Source organism: Canis lupus, chromosome 7 (assembly GCF_011100685.1).
Source record: "Canis lupus familiaris isolate Mischka breed German Shepherd chromosome 7, alternate assembly UU_Cfam_GSD_1.0, whole genome shotgun sequence".
Classification (NCBI taxonomy): Eukaryota; Metazoa; Chordata; class Mammalia; order Carnivora; family Canidae; genus Canis; species Canis lupus.
The window spans coordinates 46091868-46105678 of record NC_049228.1 but is presented as its reverse complement, the minus strand read 5'-3'; the positions used below and the strand labels follow the sequence as shown (position 1 = coordinate 46105678).

At 45.1% G+C, this 13811-nt stretch overlaps 1 protein-coding gene across 3 annotated transcripts in view; it reads left to right on the top strand.

Moving 5' to 3' along the window:
• Window positions 1-13811, top strand: part of SETBP1 (SET binding protein 1) — a 357622-nt gene that overhangs the window by 255045 nt on the left and 88766 nt on the right. For 2 of the 3 annotated variants that reach the window (XM_038543391.1, XM_038543392.1), the window contains exon 4: window positions 61-3520. In XM_038543391.1, the coding sequence (XP_038399319.1) occupies window positions 61-3520 (3460 nt within the window). Of the gene's footprint in view, window positions 1-60; window positions 3521-3801; window positions 5004-13811 lie in introns of those variants that run through there. The other variant, XM_038543393.1, reaches the window with a different exon arrangement.

Genomic DNA, 13811 nt, shown 5'->3' with positions numbered 1-13811 from the left:
TGTTTCTCTCTCTCTCTCTCCCTCTCTCCTTCTCCACTCACCGCCCTCCCCCCACCCCAGGCTTACGAGCGGCCACAGAAACATTCAAATCTCCACTATGACCCAGGCCTCCCACAGGACGTCACCAGTGACACCTTAAAACCAAAGCACCAGCAAAAAAGCAGCAGCCAGAACCACATGGACTGGTCCACCAACTCTGACAGTGGACCTGCCACTCAGAATTGTTTCATCAGTCCGGAGTCTGGCAGAGAAACTGCAAGCACCAGCAAGATCCCTGCTCTTGAGCCCATGGCTTCCTTTGCAAAGGCCCAGGGTAAGAAAGGCAGTGCAGGGAGCACATGGAGTCAGTTGTCCAACAGCAGCAAAGATCTGCTCTTGGGAGGTGTGGTCCCATCCCCGGGCAGCCACAGCTCACCAGCTGCACCTAGCAGCTCTGCAGAGTGCAACGGGCTTCAACCTTTGGTAGATCAAGATGGAGGAGTTGCAAAGGAGCCCCCAGAACCACCTACTCTAGGCAGCAAGAAAAAGTCCAGTAAAAAAGATGTGATAAGTCAGACCATATCAAATCCAGACCTGGACTGGGTCAAGAATGCTCAGAAAGCATTTGACAATACAGAAGGGAAAAGGGAAGGCTACCCCGCAGATAACGCCCAAGAGGCATCACCAGCCAGGCAGGGTGTGAGTTCTATCAGTAATCCCGAAAATGACTCAAGTCATGTCCGGATTACTATCCCTATCAAAGCACCCTGTCTAGATCCAACCAGCCATAAGAGGAAAAAGAGACAGTCCATCAAAGCAGTGGTGGAAAAGATCATGCCAGAGAAAGCCCTGGCTTCTGGAATCACTATGAGCAGTGAAGTGGTTAACAGGATACTTTCCAACACTGAGGGAAACAAGAAAGATCCCCGTGTCCCTAAATTGAGTAAAATGATGGAGAGCGAGTCCCCCTCAGTTGGCCTTGAAACAGGCGGAAATGCCGAGAAAGTCATTCCTGGAGGTGTGTCTAAGCAGAGGAAGCCACCCATGATCATGACGCCTCCGACATGCACGGATCACTCTCCCTCGAGAAAGCTGCCGGAAATCCAGCATCCCAAATTTGCCGCAAAACGGAGGTGGACATGCAGCAAACCAAAGCCCACCAGTATGCTTCGGGAGGCAGTCATGGCCACCTCTGATAAACTGATGGTGGAACCGCCGTCTGCCTACCCCATCACCCCATCCAGCCCTCTGTACACCAACACAGACAGTCTTACTGTGATCACACCGGTCAAGAAGAAGCGGGGGCGGCCAAAGAAGCAGCCCCTGCTCACGGTTGAGACGATTCACGAGGGGACCTCCACCAGTCCTGTCAGCCCCATCAGCCGGGAGTTCCCTGGCACGAAGAAAAGAAAGAGGCGACGCAGCCTAGCCAAGTTGGCCCAACTAGTGCCAGGAGAGGACAAGCCTATGAGTGAGATGAAATTTCACAAAAAAGTTGGAAAGCTTGGGGTGTTGGATAAGAAGACCATCAAAACCATCAATAAGATGAAAACACTCAAGAGGAAAAATATCTTGAACCAGATCTTGTCCTGCTCCAGCAGCATTGCCCTGAAGGCTAAAGCTCCCCCTGAGACCAGCCCTGGGGCAGCGGCAATTGAGAGCAAGTTGGGCAAGCAGATTAATGTCAGCAAGAGGGGAACCATCTACATTGGCAAGAAGCGGGGTAGGAAGCCGAGAGCAGAGCTGCCACCCCCGTCCGAGGAACCCAAAACAGCCATCAAGCACCCCAGGCCTGTCCCTGGCCAGCCGGATGTCCCAGCCGTGCCTTCCAACTTTCAGTCTCTCGTGGCATCTTCACCAGCAGCCATGCACCCACTTGCCACACAGTTAGGTGGGTCCAATGGCAACCTGAGCCCCGCCAGCACTGAAACCAACTTTTCCGAGTTGAAAACTATGCCAAATCTCCAGCCCATCAGTGCTCTTCCAACCAAAACCCAGAAGGGAATCCATGGTGGAGCCTGGAAGCTGTCTCCGCCCAGGCTGATGGCCAACTCACCCTCCCACCTTTGCGAGATTGGGTCACTCAAGGAAATCACGCTGTCCCCTGTGAGTGAGTCACACAGTGAGGAGACGATCCCGAGTGACAGCGGCATCGGGACAGACAACAACAGCACGTCTGACCAAGCGGAGAAGAGTTCAGAATCCCGACGGAGGTACTCTTTTGATTTCTGCTCCCTGGACAACCCGGAGACCCTTCCGTCTGACACCAGCACAAAGACCCGGCACGGCCACCGGCAGAAGCATCTCATGGTGGACAACTTCCTGGCCCACGAGAGCCTCAAGAAGCCAAAGCACAAGAGGAAACGGAAAAGCCTGCAAAATCGTGATGATCTCCAGTTTCTGGCAGACCTGGAAGAGCTCATCACCAAGTTCCAGGTGTTCAGGATCTCCCACCGGAGTTACACCTTCTACCACGAGAATCCGTATCCCAGCATTTTTCGGATTAATTTTGATCACTATTACCCGGTGCCATATATCCAGTATGACCCGTTGCTCTATCTTCGCAGGACTTCAGACTTGAAGTCAAAGAAGAAGCGTGGTAGGCCTGCAAAAACCAATGACACCATGACAAAGGTGCCTTTTTTACAAGGGTTCAGCTACCCTATTCCCAGTGGAAGTTACTATGCACCCTATGGAATGCCTTACACATCAATGCCTATGATGAACCTTGGTTATTACAGTCAGTACCCAGCTCCCTTGTACCTGTCGCACACACTAGGAGCGGCATCCCCATTCATGAGGCCAACGGTGCCACCACCTCAGTTCCACACAAGCTCCCACGTGAAGATGTCTGGTACGGCTAAGCATAAAGCAAAGCATGGGGTCCACCTGCAGGGACCTGTCGCCATGGGCCTCGGTGACATACAGCCATCCCTGAATCCTCCCAAGGCAGGTAGTACCAGTCTGTCCGGCGGTCGGCTCCACAAGAGAAAACACAAACACAAGCATAAGCACAAGGAAGACCGGATCCTAGGGACCCATGACAACCTGAGTGGTCTCTTCGCAGGCAAAGCCACAGGCTTCTCCAGCCACATCCTGAGCGAGCGGCTGAGTAGTGCAGACAAGGAGCTCCCGTTAGTGAGCGAGAAGAATAAGCATAAAGAGAAACAGAAGCACCAGCATAGTGAAGCCGGCCACAAAGCCTCTAAGAACAACTTCGAGGTGGACACCCTGTCTACACTGTCACTTTCTGATGCCCAGCATTGGACACAGGCCAAGGACAAAGGTGACTTGAGCAGTGAGCCTGCAGACTCGTGCACAAAAAGGTACTCTGGCAGTGGTGGGGATGGTGGCAGCACCAGACCCGAGAGCCTGGACGTGTTCAGTGACATGAACCCTTCGAATGACAAGTGGGACAGTGACATGAGCGGGAGTAAAAGGAGGAGCTACGAAGGCTTTGGGACATACAGGGAAAAGGACATTCAGGCCTTCAAGATGAACCGCAAGGAGAGAAGTTCTTACGACTCCTCCCTGTCTCCAGGTAAGGCCTCATTTCTCTCCAAACTCAGGCTGTCTTATTATTTAATTGCTGGGCTCTCTGCTCCAGTTGTCTGCCGTCATTGGCACGTTACATTCACTAGTTTGAAAAGAGGTAGGAACTGAATGAAAATGGGCATTCTCGCACACTGGATACATATTTTTTATTTGGTATTTACTGTCTTTCCTGTCTGAGTCATCGCCTGGGCACTGTGGGCCCAGAGACAACCCCAGTAGCTACCTAGACTACAACTACACCCACTGTGTTTATGCTTTTTATTAAAGGTGCTATCCTTAGGCCCTCATCCCATCTGATGGTGCAGTTTGCTAGTTGGAAAGAAACCTCTGAAACTCGCTTAAAAAATGCCAACAAGATCCCAAGAATGTCAAAACTGGATGGGAGTGACACCTAATTTATCTGGCATGCCACCTCCAGAAGTCACACACCCTAGGTGAGGCATCTATAACAGAGCCATTGGAAGCTACTGACTCCTCAAGTGTACCTAATGAGGGAGCCATTGCTCCAGGCTATATTGTCCTCTTATTGTCCTTGGGCATTTGACCCCCAGAGTGAAACCCTGGCTCATCATTTCCCTGCATGAAGGGGAGGGAGCCTGGCAGAAATGTGTTGCAAGCCTCCTGCCCCCATGGGACCTTACTGCTGTGTCTCTTGGCATGTCCACTGGGAATGCGATTTTGCCCGCTAATCTCTAAACTTGAAGTACTGGTTGCTACTAGAAAGAGCTCATTCCTTGTCAGTTGCTGGTAGAATTTCCTTGCTAACTTTCCCACCCACACAGACCTTCCTTGCCACAGAACTTGACACTTGTGCGTAAGTATCCCTTTGTCCCTGTCGACACGTAAGTGGTAAGGATCTTTTGGAACAGAACAGTTGTCAAGGAGGAAAAAAATAGAAGCTCCTTTCCTAGGAGCTGCAGAAGCTAAAAGGATTTCTCCTGCTCCCCCTACCCCCAGATAATACAAAGCACTCTGGACGTAGCCTGGTTTTGAAAGACGAATCATCCCTGTTTCAGGTTTGGGTATAGGGTTTCTCCTCTGTTTGTGATGTGTACCCCTTATTTGTCCTCTTCCTTCCCGGGGAGTCCGTTATTAGTGAGGGTGAGGGCAGTCTATTCATGAGGAATTAGAGTCATTTCTCTAGGCCAGCAGACTTCAGAAGAAATATGGTTATGAGTTAGAAACCACTTAAGGATTGCCCCCAAATTGCCACTAGCTTGTGAGTTGCTATAGTGGTAGATATTCTCCTTGGTTAATGAAGAGACCAATTAGCAGTCATGTTTCCTGCCAAAGGTGATAAATGGCCCACACTTCATGTTTGCCCAAAGAGGATGTTTTCATCGGGGTTTCTCTGTTCCTCATAATCAGACTTTGTTGAAGGTACTTGTTTTTTATGCAAAGCTCAAATTAAGCCACTTGGATAGGAGTTGCCAGATAAAACTTTTACATGAGAAAAACTACTGCTTTCTCTTCCAGTATGGTGACATTGATCCACAGGTCCAAAACCAGCCATGGACAAGAGTGTCTTCTTACATTTTGTATTTTCTTGGCATTAGTTAGCCAAAAAAAAAAAAAGAAAAAGAAAGAAAGAAAAAGAAAGAGAAAGAAAAGAAAAGAAAAGAAAAGAAAAGAAAAAAAAGTGATGATGACATGTTATTGCTAAGAACCTACCAGCAGGGATCCTAATTTAACAGACCTGAGAAGTGAGATCTCAGAAGCCAAAATCTCTTTCCATTATTGCTCATTAGGTTTCTCAGCAGTCTTAGCAAGATTTTTCTGTGGGTGGACTGGATCACATAGTGCTGGTTGACTTCATGAAGGTTCCCAGCTGGAGATCCATCTCTGATCCTGTGCGTGTTTCTGAAGGTGCCCACCCTCTGGCCAAACAGCTCTCTTGGGGTTGGCACTCACATAGTGGCCACTACTTACTTCGTAATTCCCTTTCCTCCCCCCATCTTTTCATCCATTCTTCATCCAGCCACGTCAGGTGGAAAGAAACAGGCTTCATAACAGTGTCATAAAGGAAAACTGGATTCAACCTAAAAATTGGGTATGTGGGCCCAACTCTGTTATGTGTGCCCTTAGGCATGGCATTCTGTTTCTTCGGGGTGCTGTCTGCCATCTGTAACTGACAGGATAGAGCCAGACCTCTTTCATATAGTGTCTTTCAGTTCCAAACCATTTCACATGCATTTCCTCGTAACACCATGCAATCTTAGGAGAGAGGTATTTTCTTTTTTTTTTTTCTTTTTTTTTTTTTTTAGGAGAGAGGTATTTTCATTCCTATTTTACACACAGGACACTGAGGCTCAGAGATCAAGTGACCTGCTCAGGTTTAGAAAGCCATTGCTTATGATTTTAGTAAGCCCAGGGCTTTCGCCACTGCACTGCAGCTTGACCACATGCCACCCAGTAGCTAAGGGCCAGGTCTAGAACACACAGGTCTGGTTCTCAGCTCAGTACTCATATGTTCCACCATAGCTCTTCCTCTCAGATGCACATCCATTGTCCCATTACATGCCTTTCCCTAAGGCATCTCCACAGCGACGACGTGATGATTGCAGAGAGAGTAATTAAGGAAAGACGACATCCCTTTATTCAATTTCCAACCATTGTAAAAGGACCCCCTTATGGCCCAGCCTTTCCTAGCCATCCCGCTGGAAACGTCTACAGGGACAGGCTTCCATCTGTGTTTTAACTGCAGTGCAGTTCTCAGAGTTATTTTCACTACTGCTTTGTGCCTATCTCTGTGTTACATAAGTTTATTTGTTCTTCAACATTTTAGTGAATCATAATCGTTGGTGGTTTCTATGTCTATATGACTTATGTCTGTTGTCCCTGAACATCTTGTTGAATATCTTACTGGAGCAGATCAGAATCTTGATCACTCCCCTCCCTTCCAAGCTTTGGCCTCTTCTTGCCTATACTCTAAGTGCCCCCCCCTATTTCTGAACCCCTAAAGCATCAGGGGAGAAAACCTATCTTTAGTAGCACTTGTGCTTCAATATCAGAGTTTGTCAAGTCTCCCTGAAGAGTGTTCACACCTTAATATGACACACTCCAAAGTGCACCAAATCCCATTCAAAGGTGGGAGGCAAGTGAAGTGAGGTTACCGGAGATCTTCCAGAGAGTTTACCTGAGTCAAGTTGTCTCTTCCATGGATAATGCTGAGGGTCCTGCTCAAAGAAAAGCATTAGTAGTTCTCACAACTTCTTTCCCTCCACCTCTTCCTTCTCACTCTGGATTCACTCCCTTTGCATCTCAATGTCCTATTTCACATGAGCTAATCTTCTCTGAAATAGATATGGCATATGTAGAGATGTCATCCCTTAGCCCATTGAGGACCAGATTTAGGAGCTAAGTCAGGGGAAGACTGAGCATTCCCTGAGATAAGAGCTAATAGAAGACACCATATAGAAGTCATTACCATTATGGAGACAGAACTTAGAGATTTCATTTAGCTGCACGCTCCATTTCCTCTTCCTGCTTGGAAAACCCATTCTCCAACCCACCAGCCCCACAGATGGATGCAGTGTCTTGTTAGCCCCCTTACAACATACCTAGAGCTTAGAAGTCACAAAGACTCTTTGCCATTTTTCTGTGTTTTAGTCCTTCTGCTTTGTTTGTTTCAGAAGGCAGTGGCTCTTTTGACCTATTTTCTAAATGGATACCATCTGCTAAATCTCCACTTATAAAAATGCTGCCTGGGACCAATTAATGGATAAGTAATGGGAAGGTGCCATCTACAGTCTCCCAAAGTTGGAAGAAGCCTGATAGGCCCTCACATGTGCCTCTCTCCTTCCAGACATCACCATCTCTTGTGTACTGACATGCTGCAGATTCCCAGAAGAGCAAACCTGTCCAAGTTTGACAATACATAGTCAGAGTGATGCCATATGGACCCAAAGCCAGCTTCTCCTTAGGTGTAGAAGGGGTTTCTAGTGTGAGTGATGTTTTTCCTATTGACCACTTAGGAATAATTTTTGCATACTTTGACCTAATATTATGCCAGGAACTTTAGATATCTTGACCACTGCTATCCAGAGTCCCATCAGATATTGGAGAAACAGTAAAAAGTCAATTTACCTATGTTACCTCTTAGTCCGATGCCATTATTAGTCAAGGTGGCCATCCAGAGCCCCCAGATGTCAGGTACTCTCTTCATGATGAATGGATTTTGAGAATGAATCCTGAGCTCACCTCTCAGATATCAGAATCCTGCTATGTAGTTGCTGGATTCCCTTGAGCCTAGGTGACTCTACCTTTCCCTGTGGCTTCTGTCTTGCCTTTTGCCAGCTTCTTTTATCAGCACCATGGGGCATTTGGGGAGGCAGTCTCTGTTGTCATTCATGGGCAGGAAATGGTTGACCAAGACAAAAATAACACAAAACTCTTCTCCAAGTAGGCATCCAGATGAGGGAATTAACCACATAGATGAAATGATGTGAAAACTATACACATACCATGTGTGGGGAACATTTTCTACAAATGGAATAGAAGGAGGAAGAGGACTTATGGGAGGAGAAAGTTAAGGGCAGGAAAAAAGGAAGAGTGAAAAGTAAAAAGCTGATGAAGTGTAATCTGTTTAATCTTAATCCAAGTTGAATTCTGGGTCATCCTGTGGGAGGAAATGAAAGATAAAATAGCTAATGGCTGCTGTGTGGTTTAACAGGATTATGAGCACCTGGCCCAGTCTTGTCTCCTATACTAACTAGCTGAAAGACCTCTTCATCTTTTTCACTCTTTGTTTTCCCAGGTGAGACTGTGGTAAGAAAAGTTCTGATCAGACCTGACAGTCTCAGATTCTAAAAGTCTCAAATGTATACAATGCCATTTGAGTGCAAACACATGCACACATGCACACCATGCACAGATTGGGCAGTTCGGAAGAAAATGATCAAGTTATTGGCCAAGTTGGCCAATTAATTAGCTGTGCAATAAAATTTCAAAACAGATCCCTCTGGTTCGTGTATTAAATTATGTGACTCACCCCATTCATCTTTGGCTCCAGCTACTTCCTCCAGCCATTTGATCTTACCATTCAAAAAAGGTGGCACTCTCCATACCTGACCCCCATCAGCAAATTAGCTCACTCCTTGTGTATGTTGAAGCCATAGCTATCACCTTAGAAAAAAGGTTCGAGCACTCGTGTGACCAATTGCATGGGAACAGACATGGCAGGCTTGCATTTATGTTTAGACTCTGAAGTAAAAGAATCTTAACAATGTAATATAAACACCTCATTTTGCTGATGAGCACGCTGAGGCTTATGAAGGTCAAGTGACTCACCCGATGATACATATCTAATTGGTAGAAGAGCTCCGACCTGGAAGCGTAACATCAGGGAGAGGGGAAGGCAGAGACAGAATAAAAGGGGGGAGGGGATAACTAGAAAGGTGAGTTGTGGGAGAGATGTTAAGCTATATGTTTTCTTTTGCTGTGAGCTGTTGTAAAAGGTAAGCATCTATTTGACAATAATTTGGTTTCCAGGCTGCCTCTGGGGACCCATGTTTGGGACTGGAAACAATCTTTGTGGGCTCTGATGGAAGTCATTTTTTTTCCTTTCCTGTCTTAACAATTGCACATACTTATTTTATCGGGCCTCCCAAGGTTCTTCCTAAGGTTTTCTCTTGGAAACCAGGAATTAATCAAATTAAATGTTGTGACCCATAACTTTCTGGCAATGAAAGAAAAAAATCTTAGACTCCCAGCATCTCATTTCCACATTAAAATCAGAAATCAAGCCATTCTGCCTTTGGAGCAAGAAGTCCCCAAGCCATTTATCTTCCTACAGTTGGCAAACGTTCCACTGTCCTGTTGGAAGTTTTTATTTATACCTTTGTGGCTTTAGGGAATTATGCAGATTCAGGTGTGGGTGCAGAGAACTTACAGGTTCGACAGACTTGGCTTTGATACAACATAGAGCATTTTCTGGCTAGAGAAATCAATAAAGCACTTTCCAAAGACTAGCATGTCACTGGGCAGAGATGAGGATGGTGGTGCCTTCGGAAGAACCCTCCAGAAACCCATCCCTTTCACTCTATAAATGAACAAGTGATGAGACTGAATACTTGCTAGGATTGTAGCATAGGCTCGTGCCAATATAATACTTAGTGCAAACCGGCTGAAGTCAAGGGGAGGGGGTGATAAAGACAAGGGAAAATGTAAAAAAGATTTCTTTGGTGACTGATAAACACACACACACACACACACACACAGAGCCTGGTGCAGTCCTGGGGGAAGATTTCAGGGATTAGTAACTGGATGTTTTTGCCCTCAAAGAGATTATAATCCAGAAGTCTTTCCTTTTAAAGCAGAGGAGGAAACCAGATAAGGGCCATCAGAAAGCCATAGAAGTGCCAGAGCTGCCAAGATGAGAGTAAGCCACCTCTATGTTTTCAGTGGGTGTAGAGAAGCAGAATCAGGACATGCTTCTTTGCAGTAAGTAGTTGCCGTTCAAGATGGATCTTGAAGGATGGAAGAGGCTTTTGGGGAATGGAGATGGTAGGGAGGTGATGGGAGGCAGGGTGGGGGGACAAATGCAATGTAGAAAGGAAACCGGGTAAACAAGGTATCTAGGTAGAAGGAGCCAAGAAATATTTGAGAAATGGTATTTTTTCCAGTCTTGAGGTTAGGATCTGCGGTTGGGGATCATGACAGATAAGGTCAGAAGACAGTGTTGTCCTCGTGAATTAGAGGGTTTTTCCACATACCATGAGATTGTGCTTAATGAAGTAGGCAGTGGGGAGTCATTTTTTAAATAGGCAAAAGTCATGATATGACAAAATTATACTTTTTCTTTCTTGACCACTCCCTTCCCCTGTAGTCTGCATTGGGTGAACTTGCTCCATCTTTGCACTCATATGATATTGTAACTATCCATTTCTAGTTTGGGTTGTACCCACCACCCAGCCTTTCCTTCCCCACCCTGGCACCCACAATATAAGTATAATAAAGAGATCATTACTCAGGTACTCAAGTGAAAAATAGTAATGAGTCATTCTTGATTCATCTCTTTCCCTCTCTAGCTCAAGTCAAAGATGATTCCAATATGTTGGCCCCAGATAACTGTAGCATATGAACAGAATTACAGAAATCAGAGAAAGAGTCTGGTTGGTGTGTAAGGAAATGAATTGTGAAGCCAGCAGTTGACAGTGCCGTACAGAGCAAGAGAAAATTATAGGGAATAAAGAAAAGAGGGGCCAACCTCAAAGAGAGGAGCAGAATAAGAGGGGATCAGGAAAGACACAGAGAAGGAATGTTGGAAAATGTTGGAGAAAAGCCAAGGAGTCAAGGAAAAATGAATTTTAAGAATGGGGTGGCCCTCAGGACCAGAAGCTGCAGAGAGTTCATGGGAGATGAGAATATGTATGAACATACTGGTGGTCCCAAGGCAACAGAAAAACTAAATATTATGTATTTAATGCCTCATATGGTTAAGCCTTGGTGGGCTATGTGCCAAATCCAGATGAGAAGGAGTTAAAGAACAAACACGTAATGAGAGAATGATGCTCCAGGTGCATAAAATGAAACTTTGCTGTGATTCTAGCCATGCTCTGGCCTCTGAGGACATCTTATGTCTTAAGTCAGCCCTTGGTGGGAGGTGATGTAGCCAATCTTAATACATCTTAAGTCTAATATCCCCCAATTCTGGGAGCATTAAAACAATACCTGAACCTTTTATATTGTGACTCTGCCTTCTGTGAAGTCCATGTATAGAAAAAAAAGAGATTATAGTATTTGAAAAGAGGTAAGAGAGTCTAGACCAGCTCCCCATTTTCCTGCTTCACAGACACACAGGCACTTAATTTTTTATCATGGTAATAGCTATTTGAAAACTTCCAAAACTCCTCCCTATGGTACATAGGGTGCTTGTTGGATCTGCTCCTGAGAATGTGTGAAAGAACAGTCCTGGTTATCACAAGTTCTGATGAAAGCATCTTTTACTGAACATTTACTATGTGCAAAGTATTATAGACTAAAGCCCAACTGTTACTTTTCCAGAAGTCTTCACTACTTTGTGAAATGAAGTATATATGCTGATTCAAAAAGAGCCTCTATTCTCAAAAATTATTGTGAGCACTTTAGTTACTTAGCATATATCACAGGGCCAGGGACAGTCAGAGAGACCAGAAGAAAAGAAAAAGCAAGGAAGGGCTCCTACTTCAAGTTCCTTATCCTATACTGAAAAGAGGCTAAGTTAGCATACACAAAACAACCAGGGAATAAATGCAGACCCAATTTAATCCATGCCAACCCAGCAGCCAAAAATGGGGGCCATAGGTATCCAGGATCAGGAAAGATAATAGTGTTCAAAAGACAAAATCCTGGAGCTGAACCTCAGAGAGTGGCAGTGTAGTGGATGAGTGTGGCCCCAGGTGGATGAAAATGTGCAGATGGGCATATGTGAGTGCTTCTCAAAGGCATCTGGCTTGTGGGTGAAGTTAGCAGTTGGGTGGGGAAGGGTTTTTAAGAGGCACAGATGTCATACAGAGGATATGGAACTGTGTCCTAGAGGAAGGGGGGACACACTGACATGGAAGGGTGCTGGGTGTGAAGGGTGTTGAGCTTGGTGCTAGGTGCCTGGTGAAATGATGAAGTACCAGGAAACATGACTATCATCAGAGACCCATGTAACGCTATCAGGAGATAAGAGATGGATATATACTCATATGCAAAGCAGTTAGAATAGTGAGAGTCCGTACATTTAATCACCAGAAATAAAAACCCATTCTATAGGAAGAGAGGATCCATAAAAGAACTTTCAGAGTAGTAAGTTGCATGTTGTAAAAGCAAGTGGCTATTGATGTTTGCCCTATTATATAAGGATTCAGAGCAAGTCGGGGGCATTAAGAGGGGATCAGTAGGGTAGAGGGAGAACATCCCTCACGCAGCTTCTGCTGTGGTTTTCGCGTTCTTCTGTGAAGGGGCTAGGGAGACTGGGAAGGTGGGCAGTGAGTCCATGCAGAGATGGGGCTCCCCTCAGGGCTCCCCTTGTTGATGGAGGATCTAAGGACACAGAGAGATGAAAAGCTTTCCCTGAGGCTGCATCTCCATCATCCTTACATCTGAACAGGGTGCTATGCTCTTCAAAGTGCATTTCCTTACTTTTATTTGATCTTCAGAATCCACTGAGGTTTGCAGATAGATGTTGCTCTCCCCCACTTGACAGGCAAGGAAATCAAAACCCAGAGGGTTAAAGTCTTTGTCCAAAGTCACCGAGCCAGTTTTGCACAGAGAAAGTACTGGGTTCCTGGTTTCCAGATATTTTTCTCATCAACTCGCTTTTTCCACTAGATTTTCTATGTCTTTGACAAGGTCAATAATATGACTCAGCTTCTAAGTTATCCTTAAAGAACCCTTGCCAGTGGATTAAATGGTGGAGCCCAGAATAAAGCACTAGCAACTTGGTGTTGGCTAAAATTCATTTTTTTATATAGAAGGAGCTCTTTGGAGCCAGGATCAGCCAAGCCCAGGGTGTGAGGTTGATTCTGTGTGCAGAGCCTGGGCAATAGATTCCCCAGATGGAGCAGGGATACCCTGAAAATCACAAAGGACACACAAATGAGGAATAAGAATGTTCTTACACTAAATCACAAAACACCAAAACTAATATTAAAACTTTTTGTTCTAAAGAAAAGTTTTACACAGTTGGAGGGACTTTATACATCGCCTAGTAAACATACAGAAACTTTCATCTGGAGAGTAATATATGCTGAAAATGAAAACAGAGTGGGAACAGGTCATTAAGGAACCCATGAGTTTGGGGCTATATCTCAAAAGTTTGGGAAGTTGTTAGACAAAAGACCTCATCCCCTTTCGAATGTCCATGAGAACTTGGGACATGGGCTGGAAGAACCATTGTTCTAAATCACTTTGTCATGTCTTATATTCCAAGTAAGACCAGGAGGCCACCAGGATTCTCTTATAGGATATACCTTTTATACTGTAATATTTTTATTTCATTTATTTACTGTAATTACACAATTAAAAAAGTATCAAGTGGCTAAAATGTGTAAGACACACTACGGGGTGATATTATGACTTAAAGTATATAGGGGCACCTTGTCCTTCAGGGGAGGTGTTTTGGTCCTAGAAATCTGTGTTAATATGTCTTCTATGACATTATGAACCCCTTTCATGCTAGATACTATTTTTCTCTTCGACGTCCCGACAACAGTAATAAAAATGGATTCCCCATGCATAACATAAAGCAAATGAGCATTTTGAAAAACATGTATTATTTCTTTTATTAAATAAAAACAGATATCTGCTAG